Source organism: Bactrocera latifrons, unplaced genomic scaffold, assembly GCF_001853355.1.
Source record: "Bactrocera latifrons isolate USDA-ARS-PBARC rearing strain unplaced genomic scaffold, ASM185335v1 scaffold_17, whole genome shotgun sequence".
Taxonomy (NCBI): Eukaryota; Metazoa; Arthropoda; class Insecta; order Diptera; family Tephritidae; genus Bactrocera; species Bactrocera latifrons.
This window is the reverse complement of record NW_017535185.1, coordinates 601515-621972: the sequence shown is the minus strand read 5'-3', so window position 1 is coordinate 621972 and position 20458 is coordinate 601515. Positions and strand designations below refer to the sequence as shown.

At 34.4% G+C, this 20458-nt stretch overlaps 5 protein-coding genes across 6 annotated transcripts; 1 reads left to right on the top strand and 4 right to left on the bottom strand.

Moving 5' to 3' along the window:
* Positions 1–426: 426 nt before the first annotated feature.
* On the top strand, positions 427–20389 carry LOC108966788 (insulin-degrading enzyme). The gene is made up of 18 exons (XM_018929849.1): positions 427–768; positions 894–1049; positions 1219–1353; positions 1468–1738; positions 1811–1916; positions 2041–2163; positions 2226–2428; positions 2515–2600; positions 2724–2838; positions 2930–3067; positions 3135–3341; positions 4351–4701; positions 4762–4993; positions 5051–5257; positions 5326–5483; positions 18769–18903; positions 18969–19178; positions 19949–20389. Exons 1-18 carry the CDS (start codon positions 686–688, stop codon positions 20177–20179), a joined length of 3147 nt encoding a protein of 1048 aa, XP_018785394.1. The 5' UTR covers positions 427–685; the 3' UTR covers positions 20180–20389.
* Positions 7414–8042, bottom strand: LOC108966790 (proline-rich proteoglycan 2-like). Of its 2 annotated transcripts, XM_018929853.1 has the most exons (3): positions 7924–8042; positions 7676–7850; positions 7414–7603 (listed from the first exon to the last, which is right to left on the bottom strand). In XM_018929853.1, the coding sequence occupies exons 1-3, from the start codon at positions 7975–7977 to the stop codon at positions 7494–7496; spliced, it is 339 nt and encodes a 112-aa protein (XP_018785398.1). In that variant the 5' UTR covers positions 7978–8042; the 3' UTR covers positions 7414–7493. The 2 variants fall into 2 exon arrangements, with proteins under 2 accessions (XP_018785398.1, XP_018785397.1); XM_018929852.1 differs by having other exon boundaries at positions 7414–7850; positions 7924–8041.
* On the bottom strand, positions 10218–10640 carry LOC108966793 (acanthoscurrin-1-like). Its single transcript, XM_018929856.1, has 2 exons — positions 10554–10640; positions 10218–10471 (listed from the first exon to the last, which is right to left on the bottom strand). Exons 1-2 carry the CDS (start codon positions 10605–10607, stop codon positions 10292–10294), a joined length of 234 nt encoding a protein of 77 aa, XP_018785401.1. The 5' UTR covers positions 10608–10640; the 3' UTR covers positions 10218–10291.
* LOC108966791 (putative glycine-rich cell wall structural protein 1) lies at positions 12653–13205 on the bottom strand. Its single transcript, XM_018929854.1, has 2 exons — positions 13088–13205; positions 12653–12954 (listed from the first exon to the last, which is right to left on the bottom strand). Exons 1-2 carry the CDS (start codon positions 13139–13141, stop codon positions 12721–12723), a joined length of 288 nt encoding a protein of 95 aa, XP_018785399.1. The 5' UTR covers positions 13142–13205; the 3' UTR covers positions 12653–12720.
* LOC108966792 (cold shock protein 2-like) lies at positions 16697–17256 on the bottom strand. Its single transcript, XM_018929855.1, has 2 exons — positions 17143–17256; positions 16697–17071 (listed from the first exon to the last, which is right to left on the bottom strand). Exons 1-2 carry the CDS (start codon positions 17194–17196, stop codon positions 16871–16873), a joined length of 255 nt encoding a protein of 84 aa, XP_018785400.1. The 5' UTR covers positions 17197–17256; the 3' UTR covers positions 16697–16870.
* Positions 20390–20458: the final 69 nt, after the last annotated feature.

The following is a 20458-nucleotide window of genomic DNA, read 5'->3' as shown; positions in this document are numbered from 1 at the left end:
TGCTGTCAACTTGCTGCTGTTAACGGTATGGTACTTGCGCGTATCGGAAGTGGAACGTTGCAATTCATTGCAATACTAAAATATTTAAAACACAGGGTGATCTCACGAATAATTTTACATATGTCATATTAATGTTGTGTCTAAATTTAATATTGATTAAAGCAAAATTCATAAAGTTACGATCAAAAAAGTTTATAATACGCCAATATCTTTACTTTACACCCATGTAAGTTATTAGCGCCTATTTCAAATTAATTAACGTGTTTTTCTCATTATCAAAATTTTATATCCGCTTAATTTTTCAATTCCATTAAATGCCGATTTCTTTGCCGTCATTTCATTTCCTTCATTTCCAACAGCTGTTTGCGTTTCATTCAAATGTCAAATTTGACAGCTTTCAAAAACAACTGATTGTCATTGCTAATTGCTAATTTATAAGATCCAACTAGAATCACGATTTTGGATGAGGGGAGCGATTAAGTAAGCAGAATTTTCCACGATTCCAATAGCGGTGGATCAGGAGAAGTTTGTGTTGTGGTAGTAGTTTGTTAGCACAGCAAATCGCCTACAGAATAGTTAATTGGTGTTTTATAAAAAAGCAAATTTTACCGAAACAAAAGTACAAACCTATAGGTTATTATAGAGTACATAGGAGGTGGAGCAACAATAATTTTATAAAATATTAATGTTTATTAGACAAGCCTTAGTATTATGCTGTAGACAACAACTGCAGAATCGATCAATAATAAGCGCAAACAACACAAAAAGGTATGTGCGTGCAAATCCGGCTGCATGGCATTATAATTATTGTATGATTAATGTAGATACATATTTATATATATATATACATATTTTTATATGCGAGTTGCTATTGTATTTCACAATATTTTTAGCGTTTGGGCAAACTCAAGTTTATTGTTTACGTGTGCTGAATCAAACTTCATATTCCAGCGTAAAATGAGCGCTTCAAACACTGCGGAGGCAGGCAAATCAGGTGGTCTTAATAAGATGCCACTAAAGAAACCACAAGAAATAGAAGTTATAGTACGGTGAGTAAACATGTATGTAAGTATGTAATAAGTTAATGACTCGGCACTCGCGCAAACGCAATGACTTAATGCATATTGATTACAACAACAAAAACCATTAAAATAACAATGCACGTACAAACCAGTTATGTATGCCCACATATAATTTTTTTCAACTTTATTTACTTAGTTTAAATGATATCACCAAATCCGAGCAAGACACAAGAGACTACCGTGGTCTGCAACTAGAAAATGGCTTGAAGGTACTTCTGATCAGTGATCCCAAAACGGATGTTTCGGCGGCGGCGCTGGCAGTACAAGTGGGGTGAGTAGAATTATAAACGCAAACCATTGCAATATAATACAAAATTATTAAAATTATTTGTTTATACAAATTAATAAAAAAATTTTGTATATACAATTTATTATGCACATGTAGCCATATGTCCGATCCCGATAATCTACCCGGCTTGGCGCATTTTCTTGAGCATATGCTGTTTTTGGGTACCGAAAAGTATCCACATGAGAATGGCTATACCACCTATTTATCGCAAAGTGGCGGCAGCAGCAATGCAGCTACATATGCATTATATACCAAGTATCACTTTCATGTGGCGCCGGATCACTTGGATGGTGCACTCGATCGTTTTGCGCAATTCTTTATAGGACCGTTGTTTACAGCCAGTGCCACCGAGCGTGAAATTAATGCGGTAAGCTGTTTATTATAAAAATTATAAATAATAATATCTTAACTAAATTATATGCTTTTTCTGTATATAAAGGTCAATTCAGAGCATGAAAAAAATATACCAAGCGATTTATGGCGCATTAAGCAGGTGCATAAGCATTTAGCAAAACCGGATCACCCGTATTGCAAATTTGGTACTGGTAAGTAATGCTATAATAAAACACCAATACATAATTAATGTAAGCAAGCTGATTTGTTATCATTAGCACATGCTCAATATGTTTTTTATTAAAAAAAAAAAATTAAATTTCTAACCTCCAACAGGCAATAAAGCAACACTCCATGACATACCCAAATCAAAGAACATTGATGTGCGTGAAGAACTTTTAAAGTTTCATAAGAAATGGTATTCTGCGAATATTATGAGCTTAGCGGTACTAGGCAAAGGTAAAATACATAAAAAAAACCCCGCACGTTATTGTTGCAATAAAATCTATTAATTTTTTCAGAGTCTCTTAATGAGCTCGAAGAAATGGTCATTGACAAGTTCTCAACTATCGAAAATAAAAATGTTGAAATACCAACATTTGAGCCTCAACCCTTCTCGGAGGACAAATACGCTCGCAAAGTGCATATTTTACCAATAAAAGACTTGCGCTCTTTAACAATCAGCTTTACAACACCCGATCTAACAGAGTTATATAAATCTGCGGTTGGTGAAACTTGATAATATTAAATACCATTATAAAATGTACAGTAATTCTATTTATATATGTTTTTTATTTTGCTCAACTATAGCCCGACAGCTATCTCTCGCACTTACTTGGACATGAGGGCAAAGGCAGCATACTCTCTGAACTACGTAAATTGGGTTGGTGTAATGAGTAAGTAATAAATTAAAAAGTTTTTTTTTTTTTTTATTATGAAGGATATTCAAATTCCGTGCAACTGAAGTTAACGTTTTTCTTATTAATTTACTTTTATTATTTTTTCACATTAATATTTAGTCTAATGGCTGGTCATCAGAATACCTTAAACGGCTTTGGTTTCTTCGAGATCGTTGTTGATCTCACGCAGGAGGGCATGGAGCATGTTGATGACATCGTCAATATTATTTTCCAGGTGCATATACATTTTATAACAAATAAAAAAAGTTAAAAAAAAAAGGATAGAGGAATTTTCTAAAATTATTTAAATATTATAATTGTTTCAGTATTTGGCTATGGTGCGCAAAGAGGGTCCAAAGAAGTGGATTTTTGATGAATATGTTAAAATAAATGAAATACGTTTCCGCTTCAAGGACAAAGAGCAGCCAGAAAATATGGTCACGAATGCAGTTTCCGCAATGCAGGTGTATAATTAGCAAAATATAAAACATGCCATTTTTATACCCTAAAAATCAAATTTACATTCAATAGATTTATCCACTTGAGGAAGTGCTTACCGCACCATATTTAAGCAATGAATGGCGTCCAGATTTGATTACGAAACTGCTTGATGAGCTTGTGCCGGAAAAATGTCGCATCGTGCTAATTGGCCAAAGTTATGAGCCATTGTGTAACGAAGTTGAACCGTATTACAAAACTAAATATGGCTCATACAAAATTGAAGCCGAGACATTGCGGGTGAGTAGGCAGCAAACACACACGAACATAATTTGTATACTCTTGCAACATACTGCTACAGAGTACAATAGTTTTGTGCAACTAACGGTTGTATGTATCACCTAAAACTAATCGAGTTACACAACGGTTTTCGAATTTCTAAGTGACTATACCGGCTATATCGGCCAATATGTGAGTTATCTTAATAAAATTGAGAGAGCCTGTTTTTCTTATAAGTGTGCATCTTTGTGCTTAGAATGTATAAAGTCGGGTAAAACTCGCCCTAGACCTCATATAACTAACAAACCTTATGTGTCTGAAGGTTCTTTCCTGGCTTTAATTCTTGCAAGTTACATGAGTGCGAAATTGTTGAACTTAGCTATTCCTTACCTCTTTTGTTTTTATAATTCCTTAAAAAAAGTTTTTTTTTAAATTCCTAACTTTTATATTTTTTATAATACCTAACCTCAAATATTTTTTAATAATTGCTAACCTCAAATATTTTTTTTATAATTCCAAACCTCAAAACAATTTTTTCTAATTCCTCAGCCCTTATATACCTGAAGGTACTTTCCTGGCTTTAAACCTTGCAACTTGAGAAAGTATGAAACTTAACTTAGCCCGAACTTAGCTTTGCCTTACTTGTTTTTCTTTGGTTCTATAATTCCTAACCTGAAACCTTTTTTTTATAATTCCTAACCTTAATTTTTTGATTATTCTTAACCTCAAATACTTTTTTATAATTCCTTACCTGAAACACTTTTTTTATAATTCCTTACCTTAAAATTGTTTTTTTTTATAATTCTTACCCTTAAAATTTGTTTTATTTTATAACTCCTCACCTTAATTTTTTTTAATTCCCAAACCCAAATAATTTTTTTATTATTCCTAAATTAAATTTTCTTATTACTCCTAACCTCAAATATTTTTTTTAAATCCTAACCTCAATTTTTTTTTTCCTATACCTAACCTTAAAATTTGTTTTTTTTTTTCTGTGTGATTCCTAACCTCTAATATTTTCATTCAACAGCGCTGGGAAAATTGTGGTCTCAATGAAAACGTTGCGCTGCCGCTACCAAACGCTTTTATACCCACAAATCTCAATTTAGCGCCGGAGGATGCGGATTTATCGAAACATCCCATCATTATAAAGGACTCGCCAATCTTACGTGTGTGGCATAAACAAGACAACCACTTTTTGAAGCCCAAAGCCTGCATGACTTTTGACATGTCCAATCCAATTGCCTATCTCGATCCGCTTAATTGTAATTTGAATCAGTTAATGGTTTCACTGCTCAAAGATCAGTTGAATGAATATTTATACGATGCAGCTTTGGCGGGTTTAAAGCTAGAAGTGAACACTAAGTCGTCGGGTATCGAGGTTTGTGCGCACGCTAAACATTTGAAAGTAAAATATATATAATTATGTGCTTTTCTGCAGTTTTCTATACGCGGCTACAATGACAAGCAGCTGGTACTGTTAGAAAAAGTGTTGGATCATTTATTCGATTTCAAAATCGATGAGAAACGTTTTAATATATTGCGCGAAGATTTCATACGTTCGCTGAAGAATTTTAAGGCCGAACAACCTTACCAACATGCCATTTATTATCTGGCTTTAATACTTACGGAGAACGCTTGGGCCAACAGCGAATTGTTGGATGCGATGGAATGTGGGTTAACTGATTTTATATTAAAAATTACATATATAAACTAAATACTATGTATAGTGGTTACCTATGATCGTGTTGTGAATTTCGCGCGTGAATTTTTCCAACGCCTACACACGGAATGTTTTATTTATGGCAATGTGACCAAGGCGCAGGCTCTGGATATTGCAGGACGTGTCAATAAGCGCTTGGAGAAAACCAATTCGATTGTGTTGCCGCTGTTGGCACGGCAGATGCTCAAGAAACGCGAGTACAAATTGTGTAGCGGTGAGTGGACTGTCAAGAGATTTTATGAAAATTATATATACATATGTCGTTGCTAATTGTCTTTACAGGCGACAGTTATTTGTTTGAGAATCAAAATAAGTTTCATAAAAGTTCTTGTTCACAACTGTATTTCCAATATGGCCCACAAACGGATCGTTCCAATATTATGTTAAATTTAATTGCGCAAGTTTTATCGGAGCCATGCTATGATGTGTTGCGTACAAAGGTGAGCGATTCAAATATTTTTAGTTACTTTATTATTAGTTATTACTAGTGCTTTACTATATTTAAAATTTATAAAATATACATATATCGAAGTAACATCTTTATAAATGTAAACTTTTATTACTACGAAGAAATGTATTTGTAGAGCAGTGGGCAAGCCTTTGAAAATGGTGAAAAGTGAAATACTTTTAAATGCATAGGTTGCAAATCCATTGACAGTGAAAAATGAAATAACAAAAATTGAGGTCTGTAGAGGAGGGGCATGGTTGAATGTCTCAGAGTTTCAGAGTTAAAAATGGTTTTTCCCGATTTCCCGTTCTAGAGAAAAGATCTTCAACTTTTATACATCCAACTTTTTAACATAACCTCAAAAATTCCAATATCCAAGTTTTGGAATTTTTATTTTTATCTTGTAGGTTTTTTTTTTAGAGAAAACTTATATGTCAAATGCGAAAATCTACAACTTCGGAATTTCCAACTTTTTCACATAACCTCAAAATTTTTGTGAAAATTACAAATATTCATATAAAAAATGTTTCCAGGAAGTTTAGTGAAAATTTAACTTCTTATGGCCCAAACACAATAAATTTTCCTAAGTAAAATCCCTATATTGACTTAAAATAAAAAAATTGCAATAAAATATTCTCACATCAACAATTCCGAGTTTTTTAAAAAGTCAGTAGGCTTCATATGTATATGTTGAAATCTCTACGTTTTGATAATATAAAAATATACGTAAGTATGGTATGTACATATGTATGTACGTACCTATAGTAAATTCAAAAAAATCGCCTATATATTATTTTATCTTTAATTTTTGTTATTTTAGCTTTCCTTTCCAATGATTTTCATGCTGCTATGATTTTTTTTTTTTGCTTAAAAAAATTATCTGCCCCAGGCTGTTAACATTTTTTAACTAAATTTTCAATTGTATTTCGTTTTTTGAAAAAAAAACACTGTTTTCTATGAATTTAAATTTTTGAAGTGTATTATTTGAATTTTCTTGCCTATAACTTTTATCAAAATGAGTTTGTTTCACCTCTTCAATGCTGTAAATCAGATAACTACGGCATGCGCCTAAATGTAGGCAATATTTAAGTTAATCAAGTGCGTTTAGCAGTTGAGCGCTGCTTAATGAAGAGTGTCAGTCAATGTAAAACTCAATTTGGAAGCTTTTAGTTAATACAAAAATATGAAAAAAAACCAAAACAAAATATTTAAAAATAGCTCACTATTTATAGTTATCAGAGTTAATATTTTCAGAAGCGTTCTAATAACTTTATATTTGGTTGAGTGATTGGTTGAATGTCAGCGCCAGTTCGCACGTGGCCGCACTTAAGCCATCATGAGGCTCTTTGTACTCGCGGTTGGTAACTACGTAAAGCCTTAGCCAACAACTCAGTGAATTTGGTAAAAAATTATGATTTTTTCCCACACCATCTGCCTTGTCATGTTCCTTTATTAGGAGCATTAAGAGCCATATAATAATAGTTTGTCAAAAAAGTTTTGCCTATTTTTATTGAATTTTTTTCAATTTTCAATTGTTCATAATGGAAACTGTATCGGGTCCATAAACGGCACAAATTTTATTGGCGGCTTGAGATGCATTTTTGCCTTTATCGTAGTAGTACTGTAAAATATGCCGTATTTTCTCTTTATTTTGCTCCCGATTCAACGAATAAAACTACGCGTTCTCAGCGCCAACTAGCGAAAATACCGCAAGACTTTTTTGACAAACTAATATTAATTTTAATGCACTTTTTTTTTTGTGAAAAGTCTTCCACCGACCAAGATCACCACGTGATGTCTATTATTTAGCGTTGCCACATGAGTATTATTCACTTGACTTCTAATTTAAAATTTATAACATTTATTTCTAAAAACTTTAAAGCAAATGTTATTCCATATCCGTTCTATCAGAAAGAGCCACACATTTTTTCTTTTGCTGCACTGAAATTTTTTTATTATCACGAAATTTTATATCCCATTATTAACCATTCGTTTTGTTAAACTATTTCGCACCACCTTGACCTTGAGCACCACCCTGTGCTCCTGCGCTTGCACCAATGCTGAATCCCATACCAGCGCCCATCATACCACCCATACCGCCACCTGGCGGGCCTTGTGGTGGTCCCTGTGCGGCGCGACGATAGCGACTTTCTATGGCTGGCTTTTGAGGTGCTTGTGGTGGTCCTTGTGGTGGTCCCTGTGCGGCGCGACGATAGCGACTTTCTATGGCTGGCTTTTGAGGTGCTTGTGGTGCTCCTATTGGTGGTCCTTGAGCGGCACGACGAGAACGGCTTTCTATAGCGGGCTTTTGTGGCGCTTGTGGTGGTCCTTGTGGTATGGGCTCAGCATTTGTCGTGTACTGTAAAGTGAATTACGACTTCATATTATTGATTTCCCTTATTATTAAAAATATTGAACGATTTATTACATACCAACAATGCTGCCAAAGCACAACAAACACAAGCGGTCAAAATTAATATGCGCATCTTTGTTTCAAGAACCTCTCTGTACTTGCTTGAACTGTCGTCACTTGAATACTACTTTCCCAATCACAGCGCCAATCCAGTTTTTATAGTGCTGCTACCAAATAATAATTTTCCATAGTGAAGATCGTATCTTATATTGAAAGTATGTTTGTTTCTAAATTCAACACGCAATGCCATATCGTTCGAAATGCAATTATTGGTATTTAATTTGTTGAAAATTATAAGAACAAATTTTTAAAAACTAATTAAGTGATAATAATCCGATGTTTGTTTAATTGTCATAAATTTATGTGCATTAAATTTTTAAATAACCCTACATAATATACATATTTTGTGAGGAATTTTCAATATGCGTTAACATATTTTCGAAAAGCACTTTAAAAATCATTTTAGAAAACTTGTGTAACAGCAGCATAACGGTTTAATCATAGAGTTTTAAATTTAATAATTAATTTAATAATTATTTAATTAGTGGAAGGTAGCAATTTTAAAGCTTTTTCAAGTTGTATGGGTTTAAATAATAATCTAAGTTACATAAGCAAGAGCTTTCATGATTTGTGACTATATTTATACCTGATAGAACGAGTTACGTGGGTGCATAACGACAAGTCATGTGCAAAACGGTTGATCAGAAGTACACAAAATTCTATTGGTACGCCAGCAGGATGGTGCTGACAGATCGAGAAGTCTGTAGCAAAGTTTAGAGCAGGGCATAAGGGAAACAATGGGGCATCTCTTGTGCACTTGTCCTGCATTGGCAAGACTACGCTGTAAGCATCTGATGTTCCCATGGTATGATACTCTGGAGGAGGTATCGATAGTGCGGCCGCAGAGTTAGTTAAAATTCGCGTAAAACGCAGGCGTCGTAAAGGAACTACTCCTTTTGGATATAGCAACTAAACTCCACCCGGTAACGCAAAAGATCATACTGGTCTATGCTTATTGCTCTATCAAATTAACCAAACCTAACTTATAACCTGAATAGGTTATATTAAGTTTGCTACAATGTAATACACAGAACGAAACAACAGTTTTTGTGATTTTGGTGAGTACCTGCCGTTGCCGGCCTAACCCCACGGTGCTTAAAAGCACATAGAACAAAACAATGCGTTGGCATGATTTTTGCAAATATCATTCAAAGTCGATAATATCAGTTCAAGCTGAGTATTATAGCACTATTACTGACAAGAATATTCTGTAATTCCGAGGCAAGTCAAAGAAACAGACATACCTTACCTTATGACGGTCCGTCTGTCCAACTGCCAGTTCCTCAGTTTTTGATATATCGATCTGAAATTTTGCATACGACCTTCTTATTCGACGACCATATCAGACCACTATTGGGTATAGCTGCCAAACAAACTGAACGATGAAAATAAATATAATATATACTATTCTTAATGTCAGGGGTACATTTTCCGAACATAGCATTTAGCTGTGATACAAACTGACCTATCAAAAACAAAACCAAAATTTGTTATACCCTTTATGCTATAGTAAATGTACATGAGAAGGATATCGGTGCAATTTTATGAAAGCTTTTTCTTGTTCTGGACTCATATAGGTGCTCATAAGCTTGTTATAGCAACAATAAACGTTCATCACATTTTTTTTAGTAGAGTGTAACTGCGGTAATATCCAAATAAAGGGTGATCCAATTCGAAGTACCCTGCTTTTTTAAAGAAAAAAACACAGAAACTTAAAATTTAATGAAATCTTTATTATTATTCGAAACAACATTCCTTGGCTTTTTTTTTGTGAAGATTATCCCTTTAAATTGTTGTACCGTTGAATCCAATTTTCGATGACTCGTTCAAGCATTTCGACTGATAACCATCGAATGACACGCGTGATATTTCACTTAAGACTTTGAATCGAAACGAAATTGTCCGCATAGAGTTTAGACTTTACTTATCACCACAGGAAAAAGTATAACGTTGTGATATCACACGATCTTGGTGGCCATACCATACAGTACACGGCTGTATCGCGCAAGTTATTTCCGTATTGACATGCAATTATATTCGGGAAATTATTTCCGCGATGCAGCCGTGTACTGTGCGTTGTAAAATTACCTGAGCGACAAATTTATTCAAGAAGAAATTTTTATCGAGTCTTTTCCGAGCAATGCTTAGATGCTGAACTTACTGAGTTTATTATATTGTTAAATATATTATTATTAAATTATTATTATTAAATATATTATTATTAAATTATTACTATTAAATAAAATATCTATAATTGTTTCTGCGCTGCTCTGTTTTATTGCTTTTTACAACTACAAATTGCATAAAATATATAACAATATGCTGCATTAATGACCACCCTGTCCACTTCCCTGTGCTCCTCCGCCCATATTAGCACCCATACCAAATCCCATTCCAGCACTTGCGCCACCTCCGGCACCACCGCCACCGCCCCCGCCTTGTGCCGCGCGACGGAAGCGACCGGTTAGACTCTTACCGCCACCAGGCATTTGTGCATTTGTTGTGGACTGTAAAATGAATCAAATATTTTATTAGGTATTAGAAAAAATTAATGTACCGTAAATGTCCTTTTTCAGTCCTTGCACTCACCAATATAGTCGCCAATATGGTGCAAAGCAAAGCAATCAATATTATGAATTTCATGTTTCCGTTTAAGCTTGACTTTGTAAGCTAGTAGTGAATTTAGAACTATACAACAGCGCTGTGTCCACAGCCACTTTTTATAGTTTAGTTTCTGAGAAATGTAATTATGATTTGTTTACGTTTTGTCAAGTTTTAATTGCATGTGATTTTTGTACTGACATGCAATATGTAATTAGGCTGATGAGCTTGATAAGGATCTGAAATAACAGTTATTTTTAAGGCTGTTATTTAACTTTTCTTTAAATAGTTAAATGGAAATGTTTCGTTAAAAAAATGTACCATAACACATGACACACATGACATTCTCAACAAAGTTTAAACAGCTGATAGAAATTGTTCCCACAAAACATTGACAGTCTCTTATGGAACGAATATACGCATTTAGTCATGACGAGAATACTCTGACCAGAAAAAGCTATACATACATATACATATATACAATAAATAATAAGTAATTACAAAGTTCTCAATATTCCACACTGTAGCCTTCAAGGGTGATACACGGATTATAGTGAGTTTCCAACTGTTTAATACGAATCATAGTTCTATAGTACAGTATATATTTTGCTTCGAAGTAGGCCTTAGCTTAGATTAATTTTCGCCGATCAGCTTACACAAAAGTCCATTGTGGTACGGAGAACTTCTATATAATACTTAGACCACAAGAGCTTATCACAAATTTGTTGAGACGGCTAATGTAGTTTCGGTTATGTCTTCTGCTTTAGCAAAGGTAAAACTATCGGGATGTTTCAGCCTCAGTCTTGCAAAGGCTGGAAAATAGAGGAGACAGTACATACCTGAATGTTTTTATCTTCACACTCCTCCATACAACTTTACCAAAAAGCGTCCAACAAAACCTAACGCATTAACGCCTATTGAACAGTGTCCAGTAAGAACCCTTACGATTGCTGCTATATGAACTTTGCCAAAGACAAATAGTTCAGTAGATCTGCTGCTTTCTACTCTAGGCCAAAAGAATGTAGACCTCAAACTGACCAATTATTTCAAGCTTTCTGGACCTAAAAAAGGTGTAATTTTGAAATTTTGAGCAATTGTTTCCAAGCTTTCCACTACCTTAAGTACATAATAGAGATCTTTCGTAAAATTGAGAAAAGAAATAATATTGTTAACATAGGCACAACCATCAATCTCGTTCTTTCATAAGATTTCGCGCCTTTGAATTGGGAGGCTAAGAGCAAAGCCGAGGGAGTTTTTGCCCGAGCTTGTCCGCAGATACTTTTAGTAAAAATTCTGTACCATTTCTTATCTCTCCTCTTTCTAACAGAATTGAAGAATCATCTATCTCTGAATTTCTATGTATTGTTCCTATTGAGAAATATATATATAAGTGATTTGCAGATCTTGGTTTTTATGTCCATTATGTCTAGGCACCAGTCTAAACCACAGTACTTGGTGATGTGTTATCTATGGATATCGTAAAGTACATTTCTCTTTTGCCTTTATTCATCTTATATATCAGATATCTTTGGCGGCGATGATGTCACAATTGCTTAACTGAGAACATCAACATCACTGGTCAGTACTTTCGTGGTTACACGTTACTTCTAGCATAAAGTGAAATGCAAGTCATCTAATGGATTCCTGATTTACAGCAATATTGGTAAATGCCTAATGGTAGGATTTCTGACAAGAAATTGTTCGATTGGCACCCAAGTGGTAAGCTTAATAATCTTGCCGGTTGCCAATTGTCGAAGAGGATTAGTTAGTAGGGTTAAAATCCTCTGGCTTCCTTATTTTCTAACCTCCAGCTGAATTCTAGCTAGGGTCGAAAACAAAGTATAGCAGATTTGTAAGGAACTCAAGACCATTCATAGTTTCATAAAGGTTTAATCTAACTTCATATGCATTTTTGAAAACATAACTTACCTGATAGACCTGTTTGTAAGAGACTAAGTGTGTGATGGCGATCGAAAATTAGTTTTAAGATCTAGCTTAACCAAAATCGACATTTTATTCGTCGTTGAGATCAATCTAGTTTTATTTCGATGCTAATAAGTATATTCGACAAAAAATACACCATTAAATTAAAATATCTCAATATGTATCTGTACTGCTCTGTTTTATTGTATTAAATATTTGAACAAGAAAAAAATTAATGGCCACCCTGACCACCTCCTTGTGCTCCTCCACCCATATTAGCACCCATGCCAAATCCCATACCGCCACCAGCACCAGCACCACCACCTGCACCGCCGCCACCGCCTTGGGCTGAGCGACGTGCACGATCGATTAGGCCATTATTACCACCAGGCATTCCAGGCATCCCAGGCATTTGAGGCATTTGCGGCATTTGGGGCATTTGGGGCATTTGAGCATTGACTGAGTACTGTAAATATATTAAATATGAAAAGTTGGTTATTTTTGATTAGGCAAATAAATAAACAAAAAAAAAAAATTCTTTAAATATTTTTAAAATTCGTTCATATTGACAAAATCATTTTATTAATCCTTTAACTCACCAACATCGCTGCCAATACCGTGCAAATCAAAGCAACCATTGCTAGGCACCTCATTTTCCCAGTCAAATTCGAAGACCTTTTTGAACAGTAGTGAATTTCAAACTATCTAAGTCGAATGTCTTTGTACTCCCTTTTATAGTTAGACTACTTTAGACTTCATATGAATGTAGATGAAACCTCAATGATTTATATAAACACGAAAATATGAATTTTTTCCGTTTTGTAAGGGAATAATTGTTTGTGATTATAACTGTAACATGCAACGTTTATTTTCTCACCAACAAATCTTGATAAGAAATGTTTAAACCGCTGTCTTGTTATTAGCATTTTTGTAATTTTTATTCCCTGAGTTTAAATCAGTCGCGAAGATATAAATAAGAATATATTTCTCGTAAATAGCGGTTCCTTTCAAGTTAAACAGCTTTGGGCGAGTTCAGTTCGGTGTTCAGTGCTCCAGTCGTTTTTTCCCCATCCTTAGTTGATACCAATTTGTAGCACCAAGTAAAGTCAAGAACTAATGAAGTGGGTACTTTCTGCATAGAAGGGTCTCACTATCTCCGTTTTACCATTAGCATATGAAATACTCACTGGACTAGGGGCATTAACGTGTGCTACATCCATTCTATATCGATTTTATTCTATCTGACGATCGATAAACTTCCTGGAATCTATTTAGTTTTGAAAAAGGCTATGTTTTGGTCATGGCAAAGATCTCAGTTCAACTACAAATTTCCTCATCTCATACGCATTGTTTTCAAAGTTGCTAGGTTCGTAAATTTGTAGAAAAATGTTAGATATGGTGTTCTTGTATACCGCTTTCTTCTAATAGTGAATGGGTCTAAATCGATAAGTTTTAGTCTAGGCATTAGGCTCAAACAGTACTCTGTGAAGTGTTCTCATTTCCTTCATATGAGCGACGCCGGATTAGCGCCGAAGTGGTTGTCGTAAAATACATTTGACTTTTTCCCTAATTTATATAAATCAGAGCTCTTAGGCGGAACTGATGTTGGCCTTGCTTAACCAATCAGTCAAGCAAAAGCAATAGTAGCCCTCGAAATGTTCGCTATAATAGTCTTCAAACTAGGGATCGCCAGAAGCTTCAGCAGCATCTTACACTTAAAACAAATATTTATCTTGGAGTACCCAACTGAAGCTCACTGTCCTTCACATGGTAGCTTTACAGCAACTCGAACACCGAAGTTGAGTGAACATGTGAAAAAAGTAGCATATATTATATATATATTTAATTATTCATCAATATTTATTTTGTCAAACGATTCCCACCAGATGTAATACACTCATGTCAACGATTGTTACTTTTCGATTGTAGAATCATTTATATGAAACTTGGTTGTCCCTTTTAATGTGAAATCGTTGCCAAAAGTACCGCTAAGATTTATTGTTTCAAGTGTTCAATGACCACCTTCTCCATCGCCTGCTTGGCCACCCATATTTGCGCCGAAACCGAAACCCATTCCACCACCTGCACCGCCACCGGCCTCTTGCGCAGCACGACGATTCATATATCTCTTGGGTTGAATTTGAAACTTTGGTCTTTCAGTTGTAACTGGCGTTTCAGCACTGCATCGGTGCTACATAATATAGTTTGAGTTGTTAGTATAGCTACTTGAAATTATTAATATTTTTTTCCATTTTATTTACCATCATAATGCCCAATACGGTGCAAATAGCAGCAATTAGCAATAGACTACGCATATTTTTGGCACAAATTTTAATACTTCGTAACCCTGCGGAGGCAATCCAATACTACTTTTTGACGATGCTGCCAAAATATTTTATAGTTTCGCTTTAGAGTTTATAGTATTTACAACAATTTAACGGAAATAAAAGGTAATTTGTTTAAATTTTGCAATAAAATGTGTTACAATATTTATGCGATAACAACGCTTTGGTTAATTACATGATGTTAATTACAAGACTACATTATGTAGTACATTTTACTTAGTTTTAATTTTTTTAGGAATTAATCTACTATAATTATTACTACTAATTGAATACCTATTTTTTAAAACCGCCATAGACGAGTGCCTGAAGGCCAGAGTTACCCTTCGAGGGATCGTGTGGATTCAGATTAAGGGGTTACATGGGTTTCACAGTTTCAAAAAATCGAATTTTTTTAAATTAAATTCTGCAACATCTCTAGATTACTGTTTGTCCTAAATTTTCAAGTTGATCCGACTAATAGTTTCGGGGATACAACCTTGAAAAGGTGGACGCTCGAGGTCAGGTATAGGCTGAGGGCGCAGTAGGTTTTTCTCAAAACTATGTTTTCAAAGTCGTTTGTCAAGATTTCTGGCGAACTATTTAACCCATCTTTATGAAATTTTACACAGGTCTTCGAGATATCATTTACAAGGTCTTGAATGAAGGATTTTTTTTGAATTGCAACTAAAAAAAAAAATGTCGAAAAATTTTCATCGAAATTTGCATTTTTTTTATGAAAACGTCTGCCAAAAATCCAATTTTCATGTTTTTTTGTTTTCCTTCGTCCAATACCTAGTTTATTGTCTTTACTAAAACACGTATTTTTATTTTTATTTGAGATGATCCTGAAAGAATTTCTGCTGACAACGCGGATGCACCCTTTTTCCGAAAGACTGCCGGAAATAGCGTCGTAATAACTGCCATTTTGATATTTTTTTTTTAAATTTTACAAAATGTTTTTTAAATATGAGTCTTTTAAATAAAAAAAAAATTCATTAAAATATTTCATTTTTTGTAAGTAAAAAAAATTATGGGAAAAAGGCCGTTTTTTGTCCAATTAAACCCATGTAACCCCTTAAGTATCGCTGTGGAATTTAGAATTTCGAAAAATATTTTTTTAATTTAATTTCATTAAAATATTTCATTTTTTGTAAGTAAAAAAAATTATTGAAAAAAGGCCTTTTTTTGTCCAAGGAAATCCATGTAACCAGTTAAGTATCGCTGTGAAATATAGAATTTCGAAAAATATTTTTTTTAATAGAAAAGGTTTTCCACTTAAAGTTTTGTTAAACCCTGAAGTTCTTAATTCACTGTATTTTTTTGTTGCTCCCAACACTCGACGCGTCCGAGAGGGACAGCTCGTTTAACGATTTCGCTAAATGTTGGTGCTGCTCAAGTGCGAGGCTTCTTACCGAGGGAGGATTTCCTCGCTTGCGACCACTGTCTCTTAAGTATACGTAGGGACTTACTCGAGCTCACTGAAGTGCCGTCCTCGAAGCTGCTAAGCACCTTTCTAGCCCAATCGTGTGTTGGTATACGCTCAGATTACTAATTTCTGGGTCAAATTGTGCCAAAATTCAGCTTCAACGTATCCTGCAACCACTTGTTTTGGAGTGTCCTGACTAAAACTTACTCGCCTTCAACCTAGGCATCACACGAAAGGGTTACAACTACACCTATCGCACCGAATATGAGCGAACGTGTGAAAAAACTAATCATGATAAATAAACTCTCAATCGCACAGTTTTTATTGAATTTTGGTACGATAGGTAATAGCTACATATATATTTGACTAAACTTCTATTTAATATAATAAAAAATAGCACACTTTGTTTAAACAATAGAGTCGGGTAGGCTGAAAAGTAGAATATCACACAAGTAGACTATATTTGCCGCTGATATCTAGCGCGATTAGAATGCTTTATTTATCATTCACATATTTTGTAAGATTATTGGTAAATTTTCATGTATTTGAGTTTGTGAGTTCGAATGAGAATGGAATATGTGAAGTTTCGTTGTCCTTTTCAATATAAAATCCTTGTCAGAAGTATCGCTTATTCAATGACCACCTTGTCCACCTCCTTCACCGCCTGCTTGGCCACCCATATTCGCACCGAAACCGAAACCCATGCCGGCACCAGCGTCACCACCTGCACCGCCACCGCCACCTTGCGCAGCACGTCGAAACATGTATCTCACGACTTGAATGGACATCTTTGGATTTTCCGTTGTAACTGGTGTTTCAGCATTGTATCGATGCTAAATAAAGTAGTTTCTGTTATTAGTACATGTTACTTGAAATAATTAATTTTTTTATTTTTTTTATTTACCATCAATATGCTCAATACGGTGCAAATAGCAGCAATTAGCATTAGACTACGCATATTTTTGGCACAAATTTTATTACTTCGGAAGCCGGTTTAGACAGCTCTATACTACCTCACGGCGTTGCTACCAAAACATTTTATAGTTTCATTTTAGAGTTTATATAGACATTTTTTGCAATAAAATGTGTTACAATGTGTATGCGATTTGTGTACTGATATTCCACACCTTTTTGGTTAATTACGTGATCTTAATTACATGATTGCATTATGTGGTACCGTTCACTTTACAATTTGTTGAAATTAGTCCACTAAAAGTATTACTACTATTCCAAAGGATAAATTTCAAAACCGTCATGGCGACCATTGTTACAAACTGAACGAAGGAGTACAGACTTGACCTTAATATTGCAGTCGATGGCGTCACGATTCCGACTGTCAATAATTTTTAAGACACCTAAGATTTTAGGTGTAATTTTAGTAGTAGTATTATCTAGTATTTAGTCTATGGTCCTTCACTCCTTATATGAGTGACCCTTGTACACCTTCGTTCTAGATACTGTAGCAAATTGAACTCTTACTTTTCCAGAATAGACCCCAATATATCCAATATATGTCCTGCGTGCAATGAGTGCAATTTTTTTTTTTAAAATTCAAAACTTTTTCCCTGTTAAATTTTGTTAAACCTTATAGTTTTCACACCACTGATTTTTCCATAAATTGGGTTCTATACAAGTAGATCTATGTCGGTTTTACGGCTATGCGACAGTGACACCAGGCACATACTCCTTCATTGCCATACTGTCGCATGAAGAAATAGTCAGCCTATCTGCACAATGAATCTGATGAGCGATCCAGATCCAATAAACCAGGAGCTTCACTAAGCCTCCTTCGATTGTGTTAAATGAAATGCTATAATAATAGCAGTAGGCTGTGTATTACTCTACTTTTATCTAATCTGATACGATAGAGACGTCGATTTAGCCATATCCGTCCGTGTCACGTTAAGGGACCAGTCAAAATCAACTCCTTCTATGGCAAACTTTTTTATCTGATCACTTGTTTAAGGCAACGGTACAATCTACAAGCAAGTTGAGATCTTGTATGTTTTTTTTTTTTTTTTKTATTTGTGAAGGGTATTCTAGCTTCGGTGCAACGGAAGTTAAGATTTTTTCTAGTTCTTTACTCTTTTTTAAAAAACATTAAAAATAAATATACCAATATTAATTACTTCGTCAATTACTCGTGTGAATTACATTGCCATCATTAGTTAATAAATAAAAAGCCACAGTGAAAATTTGCAATCAAAAATATTCAAGGTGTCGATTGTAAACAAACAACAGTTATGATACTTTGTTTAACAATTTTGTTGACAAATTGTATAAAGTAATCATGAGATATCAATCTGGTTGCTAATGCAGCATTCAGCTATAAATGATGATATACGAACACGCTAATAAATAATTTGAGGTTATAAATAATTTCTATTGTATAATTATTATTGTATATGTTTGAATATTTGAAACGAAAAAATTTTAAATTTACTACACAATTTAAGCATCATAATACTGCTAAAATATCTAATTAATTAATACTAATTATTCACTTAAATAAATAAAAAATCCATAACAGGAACAACTAGGCTACATAGTCTTCAGTGGCATACGCAAAGTAAACGGCGCTAATGGCATACGCATTATAGTACAATCCTCAAAGCATCCATCGTTCGTCGAGGATCGCATTGAAAGCTTCTTGGAAAATTATTTGGTAAACACTTAAAAACTTAAACAAATTTAGAGAATTTTAAAAGTAATTTTCACTCTTTTGTACAGCAAACCATGGAGGAAATGCCGTTGGATGAATTTGAACGCCATAAAGACGCTTTAGCATTGAAAAAGTTGGAGAAGGCCAAAAATGTTACACAACAGTTCCATCAATTCTATAATGAAATTTCTGTGGGACAATATCATTTCGAACGCGATGAAGCGGAAGTGGCGATTTTGCGTAAAATTACGAAGGAGGAGTTTTTGGAGTGCTTCAAGGTAGGTTCCTAAGTGGAGGAGATTTGTGAAGAAAATATTTACTTAAGTAGTGAAAGCAGAATGTATGAGAAAAAAATCTGGTGAAAATACGGGAGTTTAGAGATAGAGGGAGAGTATTTTTATAGTGTTACCAGGGTCATAAAAAGAAATTCCGGAACCGGGAATGAATGTAGTGAATTGTTGGAGAAAAAAATTGGTATAGAGCAACTAACCCCCGCCAATAACTTTGAACCCGGAAACATTTATGTTGTTACCAGGGCCATAAAGAGAAAACAGGATCAAGGTATAGGTGTGGTGAATTTTTAGAGAAAAATATTGTTATAAAACACCGGACCCTCCTGAGAACTCTGAGCCCGGAAGAAATCATCTCCCATTTTATTTCGTTCACTGAGTGTTACAGCAATATCTTGGCATACTACGGTCCTTATGACCCTAAAAGTTTTTTTGTTGTATTCTATAACCGCTATGGGCAGATTCTAGTTATACTTTCTTATTTCGTACCTAATCTATTCTTATAACCAAATAATGATTTTTCCGTGCTAACTCTGATAACCCTGGGTGCGAAGGACTTGTCCGCAATCGCCCATTTTCTTCCCTTCACTGAGTTTTACAACAACATCTTTGGATGCGTCGGTCGGTATGTCCATAAGAGGTTCTTTTTTGTTGTATTGAATAAGCGCGGTGGCCGGTTTCGTTATATAATTTCTTATTTTGTAGCTAATGTATGCTTATAACTAAAAAAATGAGTCCTCCTCTTACTTATTTCACAGAGCTTTATCACTCGTGACGGCCCCGAACGTCGTGTACTCTCCGTGCATATTATCTCTACACAAACAAATGAAGTGGATAACGAAACTGACGCGACCGAACCAGAAATAACAAATATGGAAAGACACGAGAAAATCACTGATTTGGAAACATTTAAATCAAGCAAAGAATTATATCCCATTTGCTTGCCAGTATTGGATATTAAAGCGAAAGGGGCTCGTAGTAAATTATAAATATTTTGAAAATAATTAAAATAAATAAATAACTTACAAACCTGTATACAAAACTAACAACAACACTTTATTGGCTAAATTATTCGCTTTTAATTATTAAGAAAAAGGAATAGCAAGACAAAAAACAAAAAAAGCAAGAACAACAAAAAGAAATATTGGTTAAACTAAAGCTAACTGTTGATTTCGGTGAGTTGCATTATTTTTTTAATTTTTATTTATATTTTTTTAATATTGTTGTTTTATTTTATTTTTTATTTTTTTGTTTTTGATTTTAATTAT

What these genes read in the sequence shown, in the direction of transcription:
- LOC108966791 (XM_018929854.1), bottom strand. Translation starts at nt 13,141, where the DNA reads ATGAGGTGCCTAGCAATGGTTGCTTTGATTTGCACGGTATTGGCAGCG. An exon ending in CGGTATTGGCAGCGATGTTG is followed by an intron (nt 12,955 to 13,087) that starts GTGAGTTAAAGG and finishes ATATATTTACAG; the next exon opens with TACTCAGTCAATGCTCAAAT.
- LOC108966788 (XM_018929849.1), top strand. Translation starts at nt 686, where the DNA reads ATGTTTATTAGACAAGCCTTAGTATTATGCTGTAGACAACAACTGCAG. An exon ending in TCGTCAATATTATTTTCCAG is followed by an intron (nt 2,839 to 2,929) that starts GTGCATATACAT and finishes TAATTGTTTCAG; the next exon opens with TATTTGGCTATGGTGCGCAA. An exon ending in AGTTTTTGGAGTGCTTCAAG is followed by an intron (nt 19,179 to 19,948) that starts GTAGGTTCCTAA and finishes CTTATTTCACAG; the next exon opens with AGCTTTATCACTCGTGACGG.
- LOC108966790 (XM_018929852.1), bottom strand. Translation starts at nt 7,977, where the DNA reads ATGCGCATATTAATTTTGACCGCTTGTGTTTGTTGTGCTTTGGCAGCA. An exon ending in GTGCTTTGGCAGCATTGTTG is followed by an intron (nt 7,851 to 7,923) that starts GTATGTAATAAA and finishes TTCACTTTACAG; the next exon opens with TACACGACAAATGCTGAGCC.
- LOC108966792 (XM_018929855.1), bottom strand. Translation starts at nt 17,196, where the DNA reads ATGCGTAGTCTAATGCTAATTGCTGCTATTTGCACCGTATTGAGCATA. An exon ending in CCGTATTGAGCATATTGATG is followed by an intron (nt 17,072 to 17,142) that starts GTAAATAAAAAA and finishes TACTTTATTTAG; the next exon opens with CATCGATACAATGCTGAAAC.
- LOC108966793 (XM_018929856.1), bottom strand. Translation starts at nt 10,607, where the DNA reads ATGAAATTCATAATATTGATTGCTTTGCTTTGCACCATATTGGCGACT. An exon ending in CCATATTGGCGACTATATTG is followed by an intron (nt 10,472 to 10,553) that starts GTGAGTGCAAGG and finishes TTCATTTTACAG; the next exon opens with TCCACAACAAATGCACAAAT.